The sequence below is a fragment of the Gallus gallus genome, chromosome 2 (assembly GCF_016699485.2).
Source record: "Gallus gallus isolate bGalGal1 chromosome 2, bGalGal1.mat.broiler.GRCg7b, whole genome shotgun sequence".
NCBI lineage: Eukaryota > Metazoa > Chordata > Aves > Galliformes > Phasianidae > Gallus > Gallus gallus.
The window spans coordinates 131,308,502-131,330,240 of record NC_052533.1 but is presented as its reverse complement, the minus strand read 5'-3'; the positions used below and the strand labels follow the sequence as shown (position 1 = coordinate 131,330,240).

Here is a 21,739-nt window from a genome sequence, read left to right as displayed (position 1 = left end):
GCCAATTTGTAAGCCCTACTACGTAGGAGTTATGCCAAAATATAAGCACAAATCAGAGTGCATGAGAAAGATCCTAAGCAGTAATCAAAATTAGAAGTTTTGAAGTGGTCAATGAGATAACATTTGCCAACAAACCTCTGAAACACCTTTACAGAATGCCTAAGTCTTGCATTTAGATTCCTTGTTATAAGTTGCCCCTGAATAAAGCATTAGATATAACACTTTCCAGCACCACAGTTGCCTGCCGTGCAATAATTCGGCACTGCCATTTTTTTTTTCAGTGCCTTGGAGTTTAAGTCTCATAAACCTCAGCTGCATAATTCAAATTCATTGCATAAGTGACAAATATATGTGAGCTGTTCATCATTACAGATTCCACACAGTAAAATACTTCGATAGCATTAATCACTTCATACAAATCAGTTTGATAACCCTCAACATGAAGCTCTACAACACATATCTTCTACTGTGCTTCAAACTCAAAAGATCAACTTAAGCTTCTTTGTGCTACAGCATCTACTGTGACTTAGTAAAAACCACAGACAGATTTACATTTAGGAAGGGAATGTAATATGAGGCTAAATACCAACTGTACTGAATAAACTCTGGATACTGAACTGTTCCTTAGTCAAAGTGATTTCTACAGTACAGCTTCCCATCATTTTTCATTTTAGAATGCAATCAAATTATTGGAGATGTAAGTAAAACAAAAACAAGCCTACAGAGGATTTAAAACTCTAGATGGCACACTCATACAGTAAAAGACTATAAATCTGAACAGAAGATGCATGTAGGTTCACATATGAGATGTACTTGGTTTTCCACCTGAAATATACATAATCTGTCTGCAAACATCAATTCACTAACTGACCTGAAAATAACGTTATAAAAGGATCTGTACCATTTCCCCAGGTTAAAACGAGGTAATTTAATAATAGTACTGCACAGTAGTAGCAGTTTTGAAATTCCTAAGCACTGAAACAAGTTAATGTGAGATTCTAGACAAAATTTCCTCTCAGGGCATAGCAGCCATCCTGTCACACCATTATATTCACTGCTTGTAATGTATTTCATAGATACTCAGAATGAGATCTGTTTCCTAAAAGGCATGAATTCATGCAACTACCATTTTCAAGTTTTGAACCCACAAGGGGAAGTTTTTGTTGACGCTTTGTTTTTAAGCAAGAGCTCAGCTTTATTGCTCCAATCCCAAGGCCATAAAATGGACATTTCAGTGTACAGACTTTAACCTGTGCACCTATACAGAGGAGGCAGCGTAAACTCGGAGATCTGATCAGCTTGGGTGCTAGCAACTATCAGGAAAATGACACTACTATTATTTTTATTTGAATCTGTCAGGCTTCCATTACTGCTATGTAATCTGACTGAAGCTGTGATAAATGAATGATAGCTGTGCCGCAGTGGGAGCACAAGTCAAAATGACCAGAACTGCAAAATCCATGGATTAAGGTGATTGGCTGAATAAACAAACAAGCTCCTAAAAGATAAATATGACACACGTTTACAGTGTACTAGATCTTTCATGAATACAGCTGTAAAAATACTTGCATTCTCCAGTAAGTATAAGGCAGTAGAACAAACTGTCTCATCCTTACAGTGCAGGAACACCTGGTAACCGTGGAGAAGCTCATATGCCATAGCTTACAGCAGTACTGTATGTACAAAATCAGAGCAGACCAGCAGGACAAAGGACACACAGAAGGAGTTAAAAAAAAAAAAAAGAAGCAAGCACATGAACACATGTATTTACTGATTGGAGACCTAAGTGGACATGGAAGCACTTGCCCAGAAAGCCAGAGAGACAAACGTCTTTGGCCGTAAGCCAGCACAGGAGACCCTTTAAAGAAAAGTATACAAAAAAGTTTCCTCCATTTCTACAATGCCAGATATCAATTAATTCATGAAATCATTAATGTTTTCCTCTAATAAAGTGTATTCATGCAAAATATTCTCTTCTCGTAAATAGTGAACAAAGTATACATCCGTAGCATACTTTAACTCTTAAATATTCAAGTAAGATAAAAATTTTCTAACATATGTTATTAATCTCCATATGTAAGTTTGTAGCTTCCATTGACAAGTCCAATAAATCATTGTAATTCCTTTTAGTCATTTAACAAGTTTATTTCTACAAATTATGGCTTAAAAGCAGGTACTGTACATACAAAATCTAAGAGACGGTTGTGCAACTCATTACATTTCTTTATGTCATCTACTTTGATAAGTTACTCATTTCAGTGGGTGTTCATCACATTTCAGATAGCAGCAATAAATAGGCATTTTACTTCTCAGAAAACGTTATTTTAGATAGCCACATTAATCAATACAAAATTAATTTTTAACAGCACTGGAGTAACATAACCCATAAGTTATTAAAGTTTAATCAAAGAATCTGAAAATTTAATATTGGACCTCTTTGTGCCAACCTAAGACTGAGTGATTTGCAGGGTCTCCAACATGTCTTCCACTGCTTTCAGGGAGTATTTAGTTTCTTTCTTACTGCGACCTGCAAACTAAAAAATAAACAAATAAATACATTTTCTTCATTTATAAGAAAATATTCTGTGCAAGTAAAGGTTCTAAGCATTAAGTATGATAAAAAAGCCCTAAAAATTATTAACTATATTTACTACCAAGTCAAAAGAACAGCCTCTTTAATGTTGTACTAAAACTCGTCACTTTTACTAGAACAAAAGTTATAGCATCCTTCCTCTATTAAGTAATGAAAATATAACAGAAACCTTAATTTCAATTACTTGCTCTGAATTTACATACTGAGTACTAACACATATTCCACTTTGCAAATTAACATTTCTGTAATGACAGAGATCTTCCTGTTGTTTTGTCTGCTCTGTGAGCTTTAACATGAATTTTATTTGACTTAATTTTTGATGTGATTGAAAACAGATTAGCTTAAGTATCAGGTCCAAGTCTTGCTACTATTTAAATTACAAATATAAACTATTTTCTACTTTAGTTACAGCGAGACAGAGAAGGCTCTACTTATCAAAATCTACTACAGAACAATGCAGTCATCCTATAATTACGTTTTATGGTGCAAAGTAACTGAAGCAGTGACCTCATGTTTGATTGTAACCTACTGTTACAACAGCAATTTCAGAGAGCATCTGAAATAAACTCTGCCTTGATAACAAGGAAAAATGCAGCTTTGTAGATACTATTTTCCAATGTTATGGCTTTAGTTTCTCTAAGATATGTGCAGCCAAGTTTGGGAAAGGAAGGCTAAGAAGGGGAGGAGCTGCTGATTACTCCATGCTGATTTCAAAAGGAGTATTTGAACTGTAGCGATGGCTCCCATCACTCATCAGTCACATCAAGAACAGTGGATTTATTGACTATGCCAAGTCTTCCATCAAACAAAACTCTCCATTATTTCTAATACACCTTCATTTAAAAAGTTTTGCATTTGGGACAGCGGTGGTAACCAAACTATAGAAGCACAAACTGCAACTTGCAGTTAGTAAAACAGTCTATTTTGTTTGTAAAACAGCCTAATTGTTAACATCTAAAATCAAAAATATATTGAGTGTTTATGTTTTTTATTTCAAATACCACTGCTGTCTTGCACAGTTTGCCCTTGATTTATAATGTGCCCCTTTTCTCTTGTAATTAACTTAATTTAGCAAACTCTTCATGACCTGTTAAGAAAGATTAAGTCATCAGACCCAGGTAAAATCACACCAGCAACAAGCTGCACGACCTGTTAACCTGCTTTTGACCCCTAGCCTACAATTTAACACTGAGACACTGCATCAGTACTGATTTTGAAGAAACAGTTTCAGTACAGTAAATGAAAAGATATTTCACATTCAGTAGGAGAATGAAATTTAGTTATTGTGACAATACTTCACAGTTAGGGGACATACTGAAAACTCCATGTTTTTGTATTTCATATTTTCAGAAGGTGAACTGGTATACCACTGGAGTAAAAACGGAATGTACCATTTTCCAGGTTGTAAAGTTTTCATAACGATCTGCAATGGTCAACTTTAGAGGAAAATCAAAGCGTTCTTTAGACTCTCCCAGGTGAGAAAAGTGATTTTTGTTTTCATCTGAACTTAATACAATGCCCTCTTTTTCTTAAAACTAAACAGGAACAGAGCTAAGCTGATACCTGGGGAGGTCCAAGCCCTTTCATCAAAACAAGCAAATGCGCAGCACCGGAACACAAAATCCTCGACAGAATAATTGTTTCTTATTCAAAGCACTTCCAAAACAACATAGAGAAGCACAGGAGCCTGAATATACCATAGTCAAACGTCACATTTGGCAGGACATAAAGAGAACAGGCAGAGGAAAGCTTGAAAATAAGAATTGTATTTACTTCACTTCTCTTTAGAGATGCTGAAAACAAAACTGACGCAAGATATTAGCTTAAAAACACTACTTGTTAGTTTCAAGAGTGCCTGCCTTCATGATATTGACATGTACTTTAAACTGAACAAGTAAAATCAAACTCTGCATCATAACAAACACAAGTATACTTGGACATCTAATCACTTCAAATTTACCCTGACGAACAATTATTTTGTCTATTCTGCCATTACACAGCAATTTGACTGATTGAGCCGGAATCCATTTCTTAAAATCAAGATTTAATTTTCTGTTTCCCAAATGGTCTGTAACAAAATCACCTCTCCAACCATAAATACCACGTGGATTGCTAACACAGAAGAATTCAGCAATGTACCAAAGCAGTATATATCTGAAAGAATACTACAAGTGGGATCAAATTTAAGATTTTTGTGAGCATTAATCAACCTTCCCTGCCCCTGCTGAAATGCTTCTACCAGAGGACATGCTAAACTAATTACTGAATTGAAGAGCACCAGAGGTAGCCACAGTTTATTCCAATGTTAAACTAACAGTGGGACTCATGTTCTCAGTCACAAGAACGACAGACTTCTTCACAGGATCAGCACAAACGGAACAATCCAGAGTTTTCCAGTGAAAAAGCAATGCAAAACAAAGCTTGAATTTATAACAGTTCTTCAAATTATCAGTATTTCTGTATTTTTTTTTTCCTTTTCACTCAGTCAATTAAACTTAGTGGCCTAGAGAATGACAGTGTTAGCAGCCAGCAATTCCAGCTGCAAGTAGCAGCCCTAGCTACAAAACCCGACTTCTTCATCTCTCAAGTTAGGCATAGATGAGAAGTAGTAGTCAACATGCGTGGTTACACATACAACATCAAAATACTAACCACATCAAGCACAGCTATTCGATGCTCTTCAGAAACCAATAAGCTAACAACACAACCCCAAACCAAACAAAATTACCCTTAACTATTTTTATGACATTTTGTCTTTAAAAACACTGTTTTACAGTCTGGCAAAGGCAAAAATATGGTTTTCTTTTTACACACAAATATTGATTTTTAAAAAGACAATAAACTAAAGCATTCATCAGATTTCAAACAAGAATGCACAGGAAAAGCAAAAATCAAGTGCCAAAGGAAACTACCTGTCACAAAATAAACTAAAGTGAAGGGAGCAGTAAAAATACTTCAAGTAAATGGTATGAAAAATAACAACAACAGAAAAATCCATGCTACTATAGCCAGGGCTGAATTGAAAAAAAAATAAAGCAGGTTTTCAAAATTACTATGCATACTGCTGGTGCTTCAAGTACAAAATCCAGACTGAAAATGGGGAAAAAAATCTCACTCAAGACAATTGCTCGAAAGCAACTTTCTGAACGGTGTCAGATTTTACAGTCACAAATGCATATAATTTGACTTGGCACCTATATCAGGATTCTAAATGCATCTCATCCTCTAGAACATGACTCAAGGAAAAACTGCATTCAACAGCGTAAGAAGGTCCAACTAATAAAACAAGTTGATGCCAAGCTCAACAGGCTCCTAAGGGTCTCATTTCACTTTGCAGAGAGCTTTGGATAATGCAAGGAAAACTGAGGAGAATTTATAGAGACAATATAAGTAACCAGCTTATAACCTGGCTAGATAATCCTCACTAATGGAGGGAGCTGGCAAATGCCACAGAGGTTTCATCTTTATGTCTGAAGGATGACAATTTCCAACTACTCAACAAACTAGGGGAGCAACACATCAGTACTGACTCATAGAGGAAACTGCCACCCACCTACTACATCACCAAACACTATTTGGTGTAGCAGTTGGATTCTATAAAGGCCCTGACATAAAAACTAGAGTGGCCAAGCCCTCTGCAGTCATGTCAGATGAACAAGCTCAGTAGGGCTGGGCTGAGGTAGTCCTGTCCAACAGTGGTCACTAGAGCTTCTCGTGGTATTCTGAAGATGAAGGGCATATCCACATCAGTTACTCACCGAATTCTAGGCTGAATTCTAGGCTGATTTTCTGCATAGCTAAACTCCCTCTCTAATTCCAGTTGGATATGGTGTTTGTCACTTTATGTTCCAAACAGCTAAAATGAGCAGCTAAACTATGCAGTGCATCACAAAAGTATGAAGTCAAAGAACTTACAACACGTGTTTTAATGTGCTAGTTGTCTTAATGTGACCCATGCTGCTAAGCATCAACCAAATATTCTTCACATAAATTCCAAAATAACTTCACAGAAACACTGAAAGTATGCTTTCCGGTAAAAAATTAAAAGAACAGCAACACAAGTACTTATATCTCCTTAGAGATTGTGATGCTAACAGAAAGCCAGGTGGAGGAATAAAAAAAAAAAAGATTATTTCACTCCAAGTCAAGTAACTACAAACTATCATTTACACTTTCATTATGAGAATATGGAGATGTATTTCTGTGTTTTAATCCAAAAGAATCCAACACTGACTGTGTATTCTCATTCTGATGTACCCTGAAGGAGGCCACATCCCAGAAGAGCTGAGGGATGTCTACTTGCGCTTTCAACCAGAAACTTTAGTCATAATACACCCTTAAAACATATATCGAACCCCCCCCCCCGATCTAAGCAGGTTGTTTTACTAAGATGTAAAACACGGAGTAATAGTTTTCACTTAAAATTCAGACATCTTTTAAAACTTGTCTTATTCTGTCAATGGCAAATCTAGAGTGGACTCTGCTCTTCAACTTTTTATTTGGTTCTCCCTCATAAATCCTGCAATACTTATGTTTTCCATCAATAATGTTCTTACTAGAACATTAGACATACTGAAGTCAAAAGAAGTCCTGCTTATTTATGGGAAATGAGATGAAGGTTGTAATTTGTACACACTTTACTGTCATGAACAGGTACACGGTTGAATAATCAAGGGTAAAGAGTCATTTAAACAGTGAGACAGAGAAAGAAAGCTTATGCATTCAAGTAGAATGGAAACAGAATATACGGAAATGGAAAATATTAATTATTTTTTGATGCTCTTAGATACTAACCTGGTAGGCTCTATTTATTTGATTCGCTGCCCAGCTGGCATATTTCATATTATCTTTTTTCATTTTTGCACTTGCTTTTGGATTGGAGGCAATATGGCTTGCAGACTAGCAAAAAAAAAAGCAGAAAAACAGTAAAATTACAAAATGTATGTGCATGAAAATAAGTAAAAATTACTAGCTGGTAGACAGCATCCAACCAAGCATTACCTGAAATATTTAAACTACTTTTTGTTCTACTTCACTAAATCAGACTTAAGTCCAGTTACATACTGAGTTAAGAAAAGAATCTGGACGTAATCAGCTAATTTCCTAAACTGAAAGTTACAAACTATTTTTTCCCATTTGATGTGTCCAGGAAGATATAACATGCACTGTGCTTGTGTCCAATTCTCATTTTCCTCTGCAACATTTGGAAAAAAGAAAGTAGTTATAGTGTGCTGGTACTCTTAAGAGGTTCACCATCCTGCAGAGAACTGTATGATTTTAAATCCTTTCCAAGTTACCTTCATGTGTTAATGTTTATAATTCTGTGGAAAAATGGGCTAGACTTATAGCTTAAGAGCACTTCAACTAAGAAGACAGACAACAAACGCATAGATCAGCTTCTTCAAGTTGCAGAAAATGTCTACTCTCAATGCATTTGTAAATTAATGTAATGTTCCAGTGATTAGTCCAAGAGTTACTCAACGTAAAATAAGCGCAGAAATCAGAAAGGTCAACTCCTGAGGAGACTGCTAAGGAGGAAAGGGGTAAGAACACATGCACGGGTCTCATAACTTTCAAAAAGTATGTAAGGACGTGTATTTATCTCCAGCAAGGGCACGGAAAATAATGCAAATTTTATTGGCTGTTACTGTGTGAGCAGACTTGCTGAGGAAATTTTGCTGCAAACTGGTGATCCTGTCTCGTAAGTACAAAAGAACTAGCATATGCTATTCTTGTCAATAAGGCATTACACTATATAGATAACAAAAGTGAGTTGGTATCTGGTGATGAAATTACACTGGGGCACAACTGAATTCATAAACATGGGGATTTACAGCCATCTAAAGCGGATGAAGATGGATTAGCCTAAGTCACCTACCAGTATTGTGCAACTGAAGCCTCTGGGAGAAATGAAACCCAAAAGGGCTTGACATAAATGAAAATTCTTACAAATAATGAAGATGACTGATAGAATATTTAAAAAATGAACTATCTTTGTTGAAGTCGACTTGAAGGATGGTTTGATAGCTTAAGATAGTTAAACTTGGAAGATTGCTATATCAATCAATGATCAAATTACGTGAAGAAAGATATGTGGAACAAGAAGTCAAAAAAAAAAAAAAGTGTTTGAATTTATTTATGGAAAGCACAGAAAGCCAAGACTTTGCTTCCACAGAAAAACATTTTCAAAAGCAACTGAAAATTACAGTTTAAACTTCTTAATAGAATGGTTTGAAAACTGATTTAATGAAGTATCATTACCCCACCTGGGATTGGGAATCAAGATACACACACTGGAATACAGAAACCAGCTTTAATAATAATCTTTTCTATCTCTGTTGATCACTGGCATAATGCTGTTCATACTCCATAGTTTAGATTATTAACATTGTTATTAAATACTATGTTAAATCAAAAAGAAGAAAATACAGCAAACGCCGAAGGATGATATACATGCATTAAAGCATACAAAATGTTAACATGAAGGGGGAAAAAAAAAACAACAAACTCACCATGTAAAGTCCAAACAAAGCTCTCATATTTCTATTGTTAAGTTTCAGTGCTTGTGCAAAATATTTTCTTGATAGCTCGAGGTTTTCAAGCCCCCCTTGAGTATATTTAACCTGTAAAAACAATAGGCTCCTGAAAGTTGCACATCATCCATATTTTCAGGCATTCACTCTTGATGCAAAGGTATTATGAAACTTCTTGTGAGATTTGTTTGACATGATATTCCAGGTGAGTTCTACCAAAGGCCAAACATTGGCTTGGGAAAAACTTGAACTCTTTTTAGTGAATTAATGTAAAAATATATAACTGTGGGGAAAAGCCAGCATTAATTTAAATCAGCTGCTATAAAAATAGAAAGTGATTATTTTGCACTTTCAATACTTACAATCTTGGGATAGTCTGTTATGAAATTTCAATGGACTTTCAATCTAAATCTAAATTCTGACTGTTACAAATCTGTACTAACTCTACATTCCCTCAGCATAGCATTACAACAGTACACAACACATTGTCTTTCATTAGCTATTTAAGTGAAAAATAGTACACAAAGTTTAAAGATCACTCCATTATTTTTCTATTAACTTTGACTGCTATTAGAGCAACAAAAAGAGAGAACTATTAGAAGATGTGCTTCGTAATTTTTCTACCACAAGGCTATTTACACTTTCAACTTTCAATGTTAACTCAATTTTATCCACGCTAACAAAACAAATCTAATCCATTCCAAGTAGGTAAAGCATAATTGAGGAAAAAAAATGTCTCACATCGGAAAAATGGTTACAAATGGCTAAAATGCTAGAGGTATGACTCCAGAGGATCCTCTCTTCACATAGTGAGTGCTCTTTCAGGCAAAATTTCCTATGTGAAGGTTTCCAAGATCTGGCTCCACAATAATAGATAATATATCATAGCTTCGTACTTATGATATACTTCCAGTATTGTGGAAAAGTTTAACTTCTAATATAGTTAATTTGAAAAGTGCATAAACACTTCAACAAGAATAGCCTATTTAAAAGGAATTTTTATCTTCAGTAATTCCTGCCTCTACTCCTATTTATAGTCAAGTCACACTGAGTAACAAAACGGCTTTCTTAACGTGCAAGTTCTTTGAGAAGTTAACATTCACTGCGCAGTCTTAAATCTCCTAGGGAAAAATTAAATAAACCATTTTTATTCCAATTTCACTGCTTCAGTAACAACAAAAAAAAAACCAGAATATGTATTCAAACATAACTGATTTTTCAGAAGAATACTCACTTCAGCATATTGCTGACAATATAAGTGGTTGTGTGGATTAGCCATCATAAGCTCCTCTAAGCAGAAGGCTGCTTTTGCATAGCTGAAGAATATAATAACAGCAACATAAAAATGAAACAGTACACAGCTTACTTCAATTCCTTTACAGTACAATAAAAGGAGTCTTACTAGTTTTGTAACTCCCCATGACTCACAATGTAAAGACATTTTATTTTTAAGTGATGTTTGAAAGCACAAATTTTTTACATTAAAAACTGTGAAAAATATACAAAATGTAATGGTCTTAGCATATATGGAAAGCATAAATATTTAGCCTTTTTTTTTTAAAAAATCAATGTGTCATTTCTTATTAACAAAAGTACTAAGTAGAAACAGGCATTACATAACAGAAAACACAACACAAAGTAGTTCTTAATTTTTTTTCCACAAGATTTTTCAGCTACATGGTGATTCATACACCACCATATATATCAAAACATGGTTAACATCGTCAGTCAGCTATCTACTCAGACTCAGCCACAGAAGTGTGGTCAAAAACCCCTCAGAACAGTAGTAAAAGTCAGTCTAAATGTATGTATATGAAAATAGCAGTACCCCAGTCCAAACAGCAGCATGTTATCATTGTAAAAGAAATTCTAGTACTCGTTCCTTAAATGCAAGCCCTCCAAAACAAATTACAGAGATAATCTTATACGTTTGTTTGGGTTAATAAAAATCCTAGCTTCACAATCTTTCAACTAAAAAGGTTTCCTTTAGAATTTGTAGGATATTATAGGCATGATAGCATCGATGCTCATAGCTTAAATGACATGATGCTAAAATTCAGAGAGACAAAGTTTATAACACCAGTGTTGGTAGATATGATCAGAGTAAAAGCAATTCAGCAACAATAAGAATATTAAACCACACAATCAGTCAAATCTTATTTCCTAAAATAAGCAAATTGTGATTTTTTTGTAACAGTCAGGTATATATCTCAAATGTTAATTTGGAGGTAAAAGGATAATAATATGGCTCTCCAAAAGCAGAATCCACAATCTTTACATCAGAACAAAATGTGGAACTGAGGATTACATTCTTCTTGTTAATTTAGGCATGTTTATGAACAATAGTAACACCATGGTGAATTCACCAGTAAGGCAGAATTTGTGATACTGCTGAACAACTGATAATGTGGTTGTTTTTTCTCAATTAGCAATTAGTTGCTTTTCTAGCCAAGATTTATTTTCCATTATCTTCATCAAAATAATTATAAAAATAAATGATGCCCATAAAAGTAATAGTGAGCACAGTCAATTTTTTCAATGAACTGGAGAAAGTTCAGCTTTTATATTTTTGAATTACAGCCCAAGGCAAAAACCAATTTCTTTCTCAAGTTTTATTACACAATTTTGTAATAAAGACTATAGCAAAAGAAAAAAAAAGGAAAAAAAAAGAAAAAACCGTAATGGAATACGTATGTTTGCTCCAGTGCATCATGCACAAAGAGATTTCACTGCTTGAATATATTTCTAATTATATACATATATTCAATATTTAATTATTCCTTAAGTCAGCATTCGAAAGAGTTTAGTAGATGCTTTCTTTAAGAATGAGATAGAAGGAGAGGCAATGAGGGACAATTTTTTCATCATTGTGAGAAAGGCTATTTCTTTCTGGAGAATCTGATTCTTTCTCTACTAGAAAGGAAGGAAGGAAACAATGTGGTATAATTCAGGCTGGGCTGAAGAGCTAAAGAAGTGAGGGAAAAAGATACGCCTTTGGGTGGAGGTTAGAATTAATACTGTGATATTAGAAAACTTGCACTAAGGCTTTGAGCTAATCCTCTCACACTGGGATTTCCTCCTGTCACTGCAGCAATAAAAAAAGCTAACAAAAACATTAAATATCCAATAAGCAAGTTACAACAACATCCAGCATTCTTGATTGCACTGGGTTTTGTACCCAGGCGACCAAATTCCTCCAACTTTGGATCCATGCTTTATTTATTTATTTTTTAAAAGGTTACTAAAAGCTCCTGCAGAGGTAGGCTAATTGAAAATAAGAGTATTCCACACAGTTTGGTGTGATCAATTGCTTATAGAGGCAAAGAATTTAAAATCTATACCCAGTAAAAAACATCACTTGAAAGAAATATTAGAGAAAACGTGTGCTGTTCCTTGCTACACTTAACACATCTATTAAAAAAAAATGGATTTAATAAATGTCTGAAACATGCCAGCAATTAATTAAATTCCATTTTAAAATAAAATACCTTGTTAACGTCCTAGCAGTCTGACAAGGCTGTTAATTACTTCCTGATAACGTTTGTTATAATGGGAATGAGACTTCATACTTTCCAACATCAGCTCTTCAAAATAATCACTGAGGTCTTTTACTTGCACAGAGCATATTTCAATTTAACATTTTTTATGAAGACTTCACAAACAACTTACTCATGTTCGTTGATGTAAAGTTCTGCAAGTTCATGCCAAGCTTCCTGGTCTCCAACAAATCTGAACAGAAAAGACAAGAGAGGAAAAAAGGCAAAAAGAAAGAATATGTAGAGGGATTCTGTAAATGACCAGCATGGAAGGAAAAGCGTAAATCAAATGCAAATTCCATTTTAATTAAAAAGATTTATCAGAATAGTAAAACACAATCTGTATTCTTGTGAGACACTCACTGTTCCAGATACTCATTCAGCTCTCGGATGGCCTCAAGATTTTTCCCCTGGGCTTTTCGAATGGCAATCTTACGCTTCCTTGCTGCCTATGGGTTGACATTAATAAAGGATTAGGGTCTCATAATTCCCTGGGTTTTTGTAAAGAAAGCAATTTGACTGTGCAAATTATTATCTCAATACCAGTGGAATTCCACTGCAGAACAACTGCTAGGTTGGAGTTTATAAACATACCCTATGACATCCCACTGAGAGACTGAAAACCTTTTCTTACAATCACATTATGTATGCTTTTCTTTGGAAGCACAAACTGTATGCATTATTTCATTCAAATAAATGACTGTCCAGATTCTGATAATTACAAAACAGCAGGAGATGCTAATCTTCAGCCATTCCAAAGACCCCCACCTTGTCATTCACAAGGTCCAAGGCTATAGAGGAGATGTGGTGACCGAGTTTCGGAGAATCCCACAGATACATCTTGGTTGCCACTGTATAAATATGGCTTTCTGCCATTCTGAAAGATTCTCATCGAAGTGCTAAATGCCATTTTTAATTGTTGTTGAATACACACCAACTGCATAAACAAGCTTCTCATCACTTTTGGAGCACGAAGTAGGCCTTTCAATGTAAACAGAATATAAAAAAGCTGTTTTGATGGCAAAAGCGCACAGTACTTCCAGCACTTCAATATGTGGGCAGAACACGTACTTCAACATTAACAATGTAAAAACAAAGACTTAATACTTATACTGTATTGAAATTTTGAACTCCACTAGACTTGTTACGGACCACCAGGAGAAAATATACACAGCATTTTAATAGCTAATTATTATAGTCCAGTCTCCAAAATACGTTGGTTACAGTTCTCTAAACACAGTCTCCTGACCTCTAGCAGTTTTAAATCAAGGTGCACTTACGGTGTAATTCAAACCAACAGACATCTTCCCAGTAGTCTGACAGAGTTTGGAGCAAACAGCAATACACCTCCACCAGTCTGAAAGTCATCAGATCTGGAATCTGACAGAGTAAGAGTTCCAAATTCCAGCATAACGTGCCTCAAAGAGCACTATGGGCCAAATGCTGTGCTTGTAAGCCCCGCTCCCTGGGTGATCACAACTGCTGTAGTCAGACAAGAGAAGACAGATGGTCTGTTTTGCATGATGTATCTCCATGCACACACACACACTTCGATGTCTTTTCTCCGTGAGATAATAATATTCATGAAAAACCTGTACACTATTCCTGTAATACAGTCCCACTGCTTATTACCCTCATAACTCTCAGCCCACTTCATTCCTTATAGAGAGGTTATTCAGTTGGGTATAGTGTTACAGAAGCCGTGACTGCACAGAAACAGATAGTTCTCACATTAGTTTCTTCATGATGAACCTTCCTAAGATTACACTCACATATACCCTGAAAGAGTTTGTATATTTTTAGTGTTTTAAATACGTCTGTTCTTTTAAATAATTTCTTATCCTTAAAAGTCATTTGACAAAATTCATTTCTCTTGGAAGAACACTGCAGTGCATGTATCTTTTATGTAAACTACTTCAAGCTGGTCAGTAACATAAGAAACCAGCAAAACCAGAGATGTTTTTAATGCTAACTGTAGGTTTATTTTTTTCCTTTGAGTTTGTCCTCTTCACCTCCCTCAAGCACGTACATTCACTGCAAATCCAGTGAAAATAATGCAAGGAAAATATATTTCACTCTTCAGTTTAAACACAAAGCGGAGGTAGAGAGAGAATCCCTAAAAATGCTAAGAAGAATCAGGATGCAGGCAGCATGGTGGGTCTGCCCACAGTCGCTTTGTTAGCCATTGCGTCTTTGTCAAACTGCAACCTGTGAAGTGACATTCATCTTTCTACTTTAACTGGGAGACGTTTGGCTAAAATCCAAAGCGGACTCTGGAAGTTTTAACTGCTGACCGCATTTATCTCTACAACAATAATATACACTGTTTATTTTATTAGAGAGCTTTTAAAAGAAAGATAATGGCATAACTAAACTTTCTTAAAGGTTGCTTTTTTCTTTTTTTTAAGTGTACCAAGAATCAGATAACATGTTTATCAACTGCTACTAGTGCTAAACCAAAAAAAAAACCAAAGCCCTGAAATCCTGAAACACCAACTCGGTGGCTCCCTATCACATTTTATGAGGAGCGTTTCATGAAGCAGATCATTACGCTGCCATGGGGGAAGTGCCGTGGCAGTGTTAAACTGCCCGCCCAGGGCTGGGATTACCCACAGCTCGCTGAGCAGGAAACCCCAAAGAAGAGGGAGTGGGATAACCACATAGAAAGCCAAAGGAGCACAGCCTGCAATTACGGCTTACAAAGACAGAAGGCTTTTTCCAGGTGACAGACTAGCTACTTTAAAACATACATTTTGGACTGAAAATTCAGTTGCTACTTTCAAAATTTTAAGGGCAAAGAGAGCCATCAAGCGACTGATCAAAAATAAGCTGCCTGAGAACTGAAATAATCTGTTTAATATATAAAAATCAATCAACGCATCTGACAACTTCATTTACAATGACAAACAGGAACACTCCACAAATGAGCCATCTTTCTTTTCATTTCTAACATAGATCCTCCAATTGCATGCAAAAGAAGCCCTCCAAAAGCGCCTGCAAACAGATTCTCTCCGTGGCTGTTTTATTTCTTAACCACAGTATTCCCAAATAACATAAGTCACTGTAACAAGGTATCAATTTAGGTCAAGTTACAACTATTCCCCATCAAAGATTTCAGCTGATGTTTACCTACAATAAACACGCCATGCAATGTAACCAAACATCAAGGGTAAAGCAGTTAGACGTAACAACCAAGTTCTGATGGTAACACTTATTTGCTTCTAAACTGCACAAGAAATTCCTTCAAAATAACGCATTTTGTTGGTTGAGAAAAGTAGTGCTTAGAACTTCCTATTTCAACCCCCTTATCAAAATTAAAACAGCTTCTGGGCTTGAAACCTGCACTCCCCTCACCCGCATGCACGCCTTCAAAACAGCTGGGGGTAATTTAGTTTATTTACAGAGAACTCTTCTTTGACAAAGACCCACAGACAAACAGGTGCTGACATTCAAAGGATAATCTGGTAACCCGAAGCACAAAACGTTTTGAACTGGCTCAGAACTTTTATAAGTATTGGAAATAGTTGGGAATTAAAACACAAGGTTGTTTTGCTTTTTTTTCCTGTAGCTGTTTTTTGTTTGTTTGTTTGTTTTTAAGGGAATTCATATCATTTTTCAGTCACAAATAAAATTGTCACAAAAATGTTCTGAACACAGAGCCAAGAGACGTACATGTAGGCAGGTGTTCAGTAGAAGAGATTCAGATTATTCAGATCTGGGATCCCAAGGAGTCTTAGGACTGATTGAAAAATAAAGACCTGGAAGCAAAACAGCACTGCTTTAGCTGTATTCACAGACTACTCTCCCATCACACTTTCTAGCTCTTCTTTAAATATCATAAAACTATCAGTTATTTCTTTTAACATAAATAAAGAATGAAACTCGGTATGACTCCAGGAGTGTCTGCTTTAAGAAAATCGGTTATGAGAAGGCCTGCACTAGAATCAGATGTGGGCTATTTTGTATGCTATAAACTTCTTATCCTTCTTCTGAGTTATGCTCTGAGTCCCTGTGTGCAACAGCTTCCTCCTCAGTGAACTGGACTCACGTCCAGGCAGCTTCCTGAGCGTCTTGAGGAGAGTGGGGTAAGTAATGGCGCACACAGTGTCATCTTCTCTACTTCCATCAAATTAAACAAACTGTTTTACTGGGCAGAACCACCACCAATGCTAACAGTGACTCTGCCAGACAAAATATTGGTTACTTTTAAGAGAAAAGGCAGATCCTCACCCATACTGTAGATTTACCAGGCATACTGTATACATGCAATTCATTACCTGTTTTAATATCAGTAAAACTATTTTCAACAACCTGATTTGAGATTATTTTGAAATTTACAGAGCGCAGTGAAATAGCTGTAACAATTATGTTAAAAAAGGATAGAAAAATGACATTCACATCTTACTTCCCAGCTCTTTAAAAAGTAAGATTTCTAAGAACTAGCCTGACACAAAAACAAACTGAATCTATTTTCATCTTAAATCAAAAAATAGCCAAAAAAAGACAATTTTCTGCGTTGCCACAAGATATGCAGTGCTTGACTGCATGGAACCTACGATACGGAATTCCCCCTATCCATTTTCCAGGGCTTAAAACAAAATATTGGAATGGTTATTGGCTGATTCCGTAAATCCAGCATTCTTAATGGAAAGATATATGCCATCTTAAAGAAACACTTATACCATAATCAGTATCATCTGGACTGAGGTACTTTAGGATGTCACATTTATTAAACCACAAACCTTTCCAAGCTATTTCTTTTAAAGACTACTAATCCCCAATCTGGCACAAGTACTAATCTCCCATTTGTCATGATTCCTTTTAATTGGCATTAAGTAGACTCAAAGTGGAGTGAAGATGTGAACATTTATCAACTCCTGCATTTGATTAGTAAACCATACCATAAGTTGTCTTTTTTAAGGATTTAACAACTTAGAAAAGGTGCATTAGTCTAAGAGGCTGACACATTAAAATACTTGTCTCCAAATTGCAAAATGCATATCGAAACAGAGGTGTCAACAATTACAATGGAGTTAAAGGAGTCACACAGAGGTCAAGAAATACCACATAATCCAAATACAACAACAATAACAAATACGCTGTTACCAGACCTATTTTTTTTTCTATTAAGTTAACTGTGGAAGAGAGTAAAAATCAGGCCAAATCATGCAAGTGATTCCATGCAGGAAGAGAGATTCTGACTTGAAGCAACTATGTTACGGATAGCGTCAAAGCACAGGTAGCAATATCCAACAGAGTTTTCTAATAGGGTTCCAGAGGTAAATCTAATGAACAGTAGTAGCCCACCGTGCCTGCAACTGCAACCAGCACAAAGCAAATAGGTAGAAGCTACAAAGGCTGAAAAGCTCAGGCCTAGAATTGGAAAACATGAAAAATGTTATTTATTAAAGGCCAGTTTATGTAAACGAAAGTAAGGCTTCCCAGATCTATTGGTGCTCTTCAAAGTAGTCACTAATGGCTTCGATCAATGAAGATCCATTAAAAGTGAGCTCTGATTTCAAAAAGAATTTCAACAGGATCTCTCACACAGTTCTAGAGGAGACTGCCCTGGAGTAATAAGGGAAGTTCTTTGTGTGGTACGTAAGTAGCTACAAGATTTCAAACACAGAAAAGTCAGTTCTCTGCACAGAGAATCCCAGAGTCACATGTTCACCATCATTTTAAGGGATCTAGCAGAGATTGGCTCAAGTTGATTGATGACTATGAGTTCTTCAGACTTGAGTAACAAAAGTCAATTGCAAAGAATAACATTCGCAGGAACAAATGCTAGCATGAATAAACAGCCCTTGAAATTTAATCCAAATCAAGGGATGCATGCATAAAGGATGAAACAATACTAATTTAATGTACTCAGCAAAGCTCTCCGAATTTGGCCAGTCAGGAATGATGCTGAAGTTGCAATAAACAGTTCTATAAAATGCCAGTTCAGTGTTCAGAAGATGTCTTAAAACAAAATAGAAAATCTTCCCTTAAGAACCCCCAATGATGCTAGAATTAACAGAAGAGAATACAGTGCATCATTTTTCTGTTGTAGAATTCCATAATGCTCTTGCTTTTTAATACTAACTGCAGATGTGTGCTCTCCTTCCTCATGCAAATAATAAATAAAAGTAAGAAGGACACTTAAAGAGGAGCAGGATTTCAGGGCACAAAATGGTAACAAGAACTGCTAGACAGATTAGGACTTCTCAGTTTAGAGGAAAGAAAAAGGCAAAAGATCCATAAAATCATGAATAAGAATGAATCAAGTGAACAGAAAACAACTGCTGATCACAGCAGACATGGGTAAGAAGAAAGAAATTTGCTCCATCAGTGAATAAATGATGAAATTTCATTTCTGAATGATACTGTAGACACAAGCACACCAAACTTATTACAAATTTATACAAGTTCAAAAGGCAGGTAAAAAAAATATCAATGCAAAAACTTCACGAAGAGCTATAAAATATATAGTTACCACTTCTGGCACAGGAAAACCATAACGTGAAGATTAATAGAAACTGGCAGAGCAGACTAGAGCATAATGTATGATTGCCCAGTTCCTATACACTTTGTCCAGTATCTGCTATTGGTCACTGTCAAAACAAGACAAGCTAAATGCACTTTTGGCACAAATTCAGGATAGCTGTTTTTATGTCTTCAAATACCTTATTTCAAGGAACAAAATCTCCACTAAGGTTAAAAAAAAAAATGCAACACCCACAAAAGGAAAACATGGGAAAAATGCTGGAATGCAATCCCCTATCTCAGTGCACTATGATTAAACAAGAAGGAAAACAAGTTTTACAAAGGCAGATGATGCTCCAACTGTCAGAAGATGAAAACTTTTCTTCAGGATCCCTGTTCTGCACCCCCAGTTTAATCACCAGACCTCCTTGGGGACTATCCAAAGAAGCAGCTGCAGCTCTTCATATCTCTCACTAACTCCATCCTGTGTCAGGCACAGTGCCAAACTTTCTTCTTCAACTCTCCTTAAACCTACCACCATACAAACCTAAACCTGGGACTAGTTGCATCTTTCCCAGCAGGGCCATCAACATCTATAACGAAACATACATGTCACTTCACAAAATTCCCTCTATTAGCAGGTATTTCATTCGGTAAGCAATTTTCCTTTTTGAAACTTAAAAGCCTCCAGTAGACAAACATACAAATCTTCAAGAACTTCAATGGAGGTCTCTTCAAAATAAATGCATTGTTACTGTAGGGACAATAAAGAATTATCACTGTTCACACTATAAATAAGTATCAATGTTCAGACAATGCTCATGATTCTTACCTTGATCAATAAAGATAAGCAATTGGAAAAAAAAATAAGTTACCTATATAGTAAAAGTGGTAGTAATACACAAGGATAAAAAAAAAAAGCTAGGAAGCTATTTATGATATCTAATTCCTACCTTTTTACATGACATACAATCCTAAGATTTTACTCTGATTTTTTTTTCCTAGTATCTGGACTCCAATATGTCTTCAGCCATTTCAAGATAGCTCGGCCAGTAAAAGAATCTCAAAATACTACAGAAGTGTGTTAATTCATGCAATCCTATAAATATACTTGTTGTTCATTCCTGAAAACAGAGCTGTTAGTGCTCTGGGTGAACTCATAGTCTTTTCAGGTTCTTAAGTAATTTACTATCTTGTTCTCTAAACTCTATTTTTAATTCAGCAAGCCACAATTATTTTACTAGACCATGAAGGTAATGAGATTATCCACATACCCTAAGCTAAGCAAGCATATACAGTGTCTTCTTTTATTAAAAGCTTAGTTGAAAAAGTGGCAAGAATCATGCCAATAAAGACATGAGATTTTCTGGGGATTAGAATTAAGGCAGAACTGTGTGTTTTATCTCACTTTTCCCTTTTCTTGACTAAGTGCTCTGCAATCTTCTTGATGGTTGAGCTGAAGTACCAAGACAAACTACAGCTGTACTAGGATGACAGTGAAGCGGTTTAGACACCAGCACAAGACTTGGACATTTGATCTCAGTTTCCTTTTCACCGTCAGTCTTCCTTGCACTTCTGGACAGGTCATCTAAAGAAAGGCTTAATTCACAAAAATACTTAGCTATTTTATCAAAACAGATGGATGCTCATGCAAATTACGCCCCAAAAGCAGAAACTTTTGCCAGGGTACACTAATGCAAAAATGCATTCATGTTAATTTGATACACACAGTTTAAAAATTATATTATCATTTAAAATCCATTACAAAATTAAAATCAAATTGGAAAGTCATCTACTTTGAAACTGAGTCCTAAACAATTTAGCAGAGCTGTTTTCATCTGCTCTCCACATGTAAAATGGTAGTACTGTTACATTTCACGTGGATGCTGTAGACAAGCAAGAAATAGAAAACCATTCAAGATACTATTTTAATTTGTAAAATTCTTAAATGAGGTAAAAATTCTTAAATGAGGTAAAAACCTCATCCCAAGAAATTAGGTCTTGAGTATCAAATTGAAAAATATAGATATGTCAATTTCCAAGCAGATTTCCCATTACATTTTACAAAAATTATCCAAAATATAATTGCTACTATAGTATCAGGACCACTAATGAAGATGCTGAAAACACTGTGAAGACCAGCACACAAATTAAAAATAACTAGGGATTAAATGTGTCATTAAATTTCATATTACAAAGTTATATAAAACTTTAGCCTTTATTATCTTAATCAATACAGCTCAATACAGGAGATACAAAGTAAACCTGTGTTTAGTGAAATAACAGAACTGCAGAACTGCTTATTTGGTATATGCCTCCATTATTAGAGCCTACACAGTTACTGAGAGAACTAGTACATACCAGCTACTATAGGGAATGAGACAACTTCCACCAGTAGGTCTCAAAGCTATCGACAGAAGAAAACAAGTGCTTCCAAGTCAAGTGTTATTTTTATTAAAAAAAAAAAAAAGAAAAAAAACCCAAGACTTAAATGTTAATACCAATCGCTCTTTTCTGATCTCCCATCAACCCTTCAAACCACCTATTCTACCCTATCTGACATCTGTTAACCAACCGCCTAACTTTCCTGTACTGTCCCTCTCTCTTCG

The 21,739-nt window shown here is 35.6% G+C and overlaps 1 protein-coding gene across 2 annotated transcripts in view; it reads right to left on the bottom strand.

Moving 5' to 3' along the window:
- Window positions 1–2,124: 2,124 nt before the first annotated feature.
- The window catches only part of EMC2 (ER membrane protein complex subunit 2), a 34,925-nt gene continuing 15,310 nt past the window's right edge, over window positions 2,125–21,739 (bottom strand). For both annotated transcript variants that reach the window (XM_040678627.2, NM_001198680.2), the window contains exons 6-11: window positions 13,026–13,111; window positions 12,796–12,855; window positions 10,361–10,442; window positions 9,106–9,216; window positions 7,388–7,492; window positions 2,125–2,534 (exon numbers count right to left, since the gene is read on the bottom strand). In XM_040678627.2, the coding sequence (XP_040534561.1) occupies window positions 2,448–2,534; window positions 7,388–7,492; window positions 9,106–9,216; window positions 10,361–10,442; window positions 12,796–12,855; window positions 13,026–13,111 (531 nt within the window). In that variant the 3' untranslated portion in view covers window positions 2,125–2,447. The remainder of the gene's footprint in view (window positions 2,535–7,387; window positions 7,493–9,105; window positions 9,217–10,360; window positions 10,443–12,795; window positions 12,856–13,025; window positions 13,112–21,739) is intronic.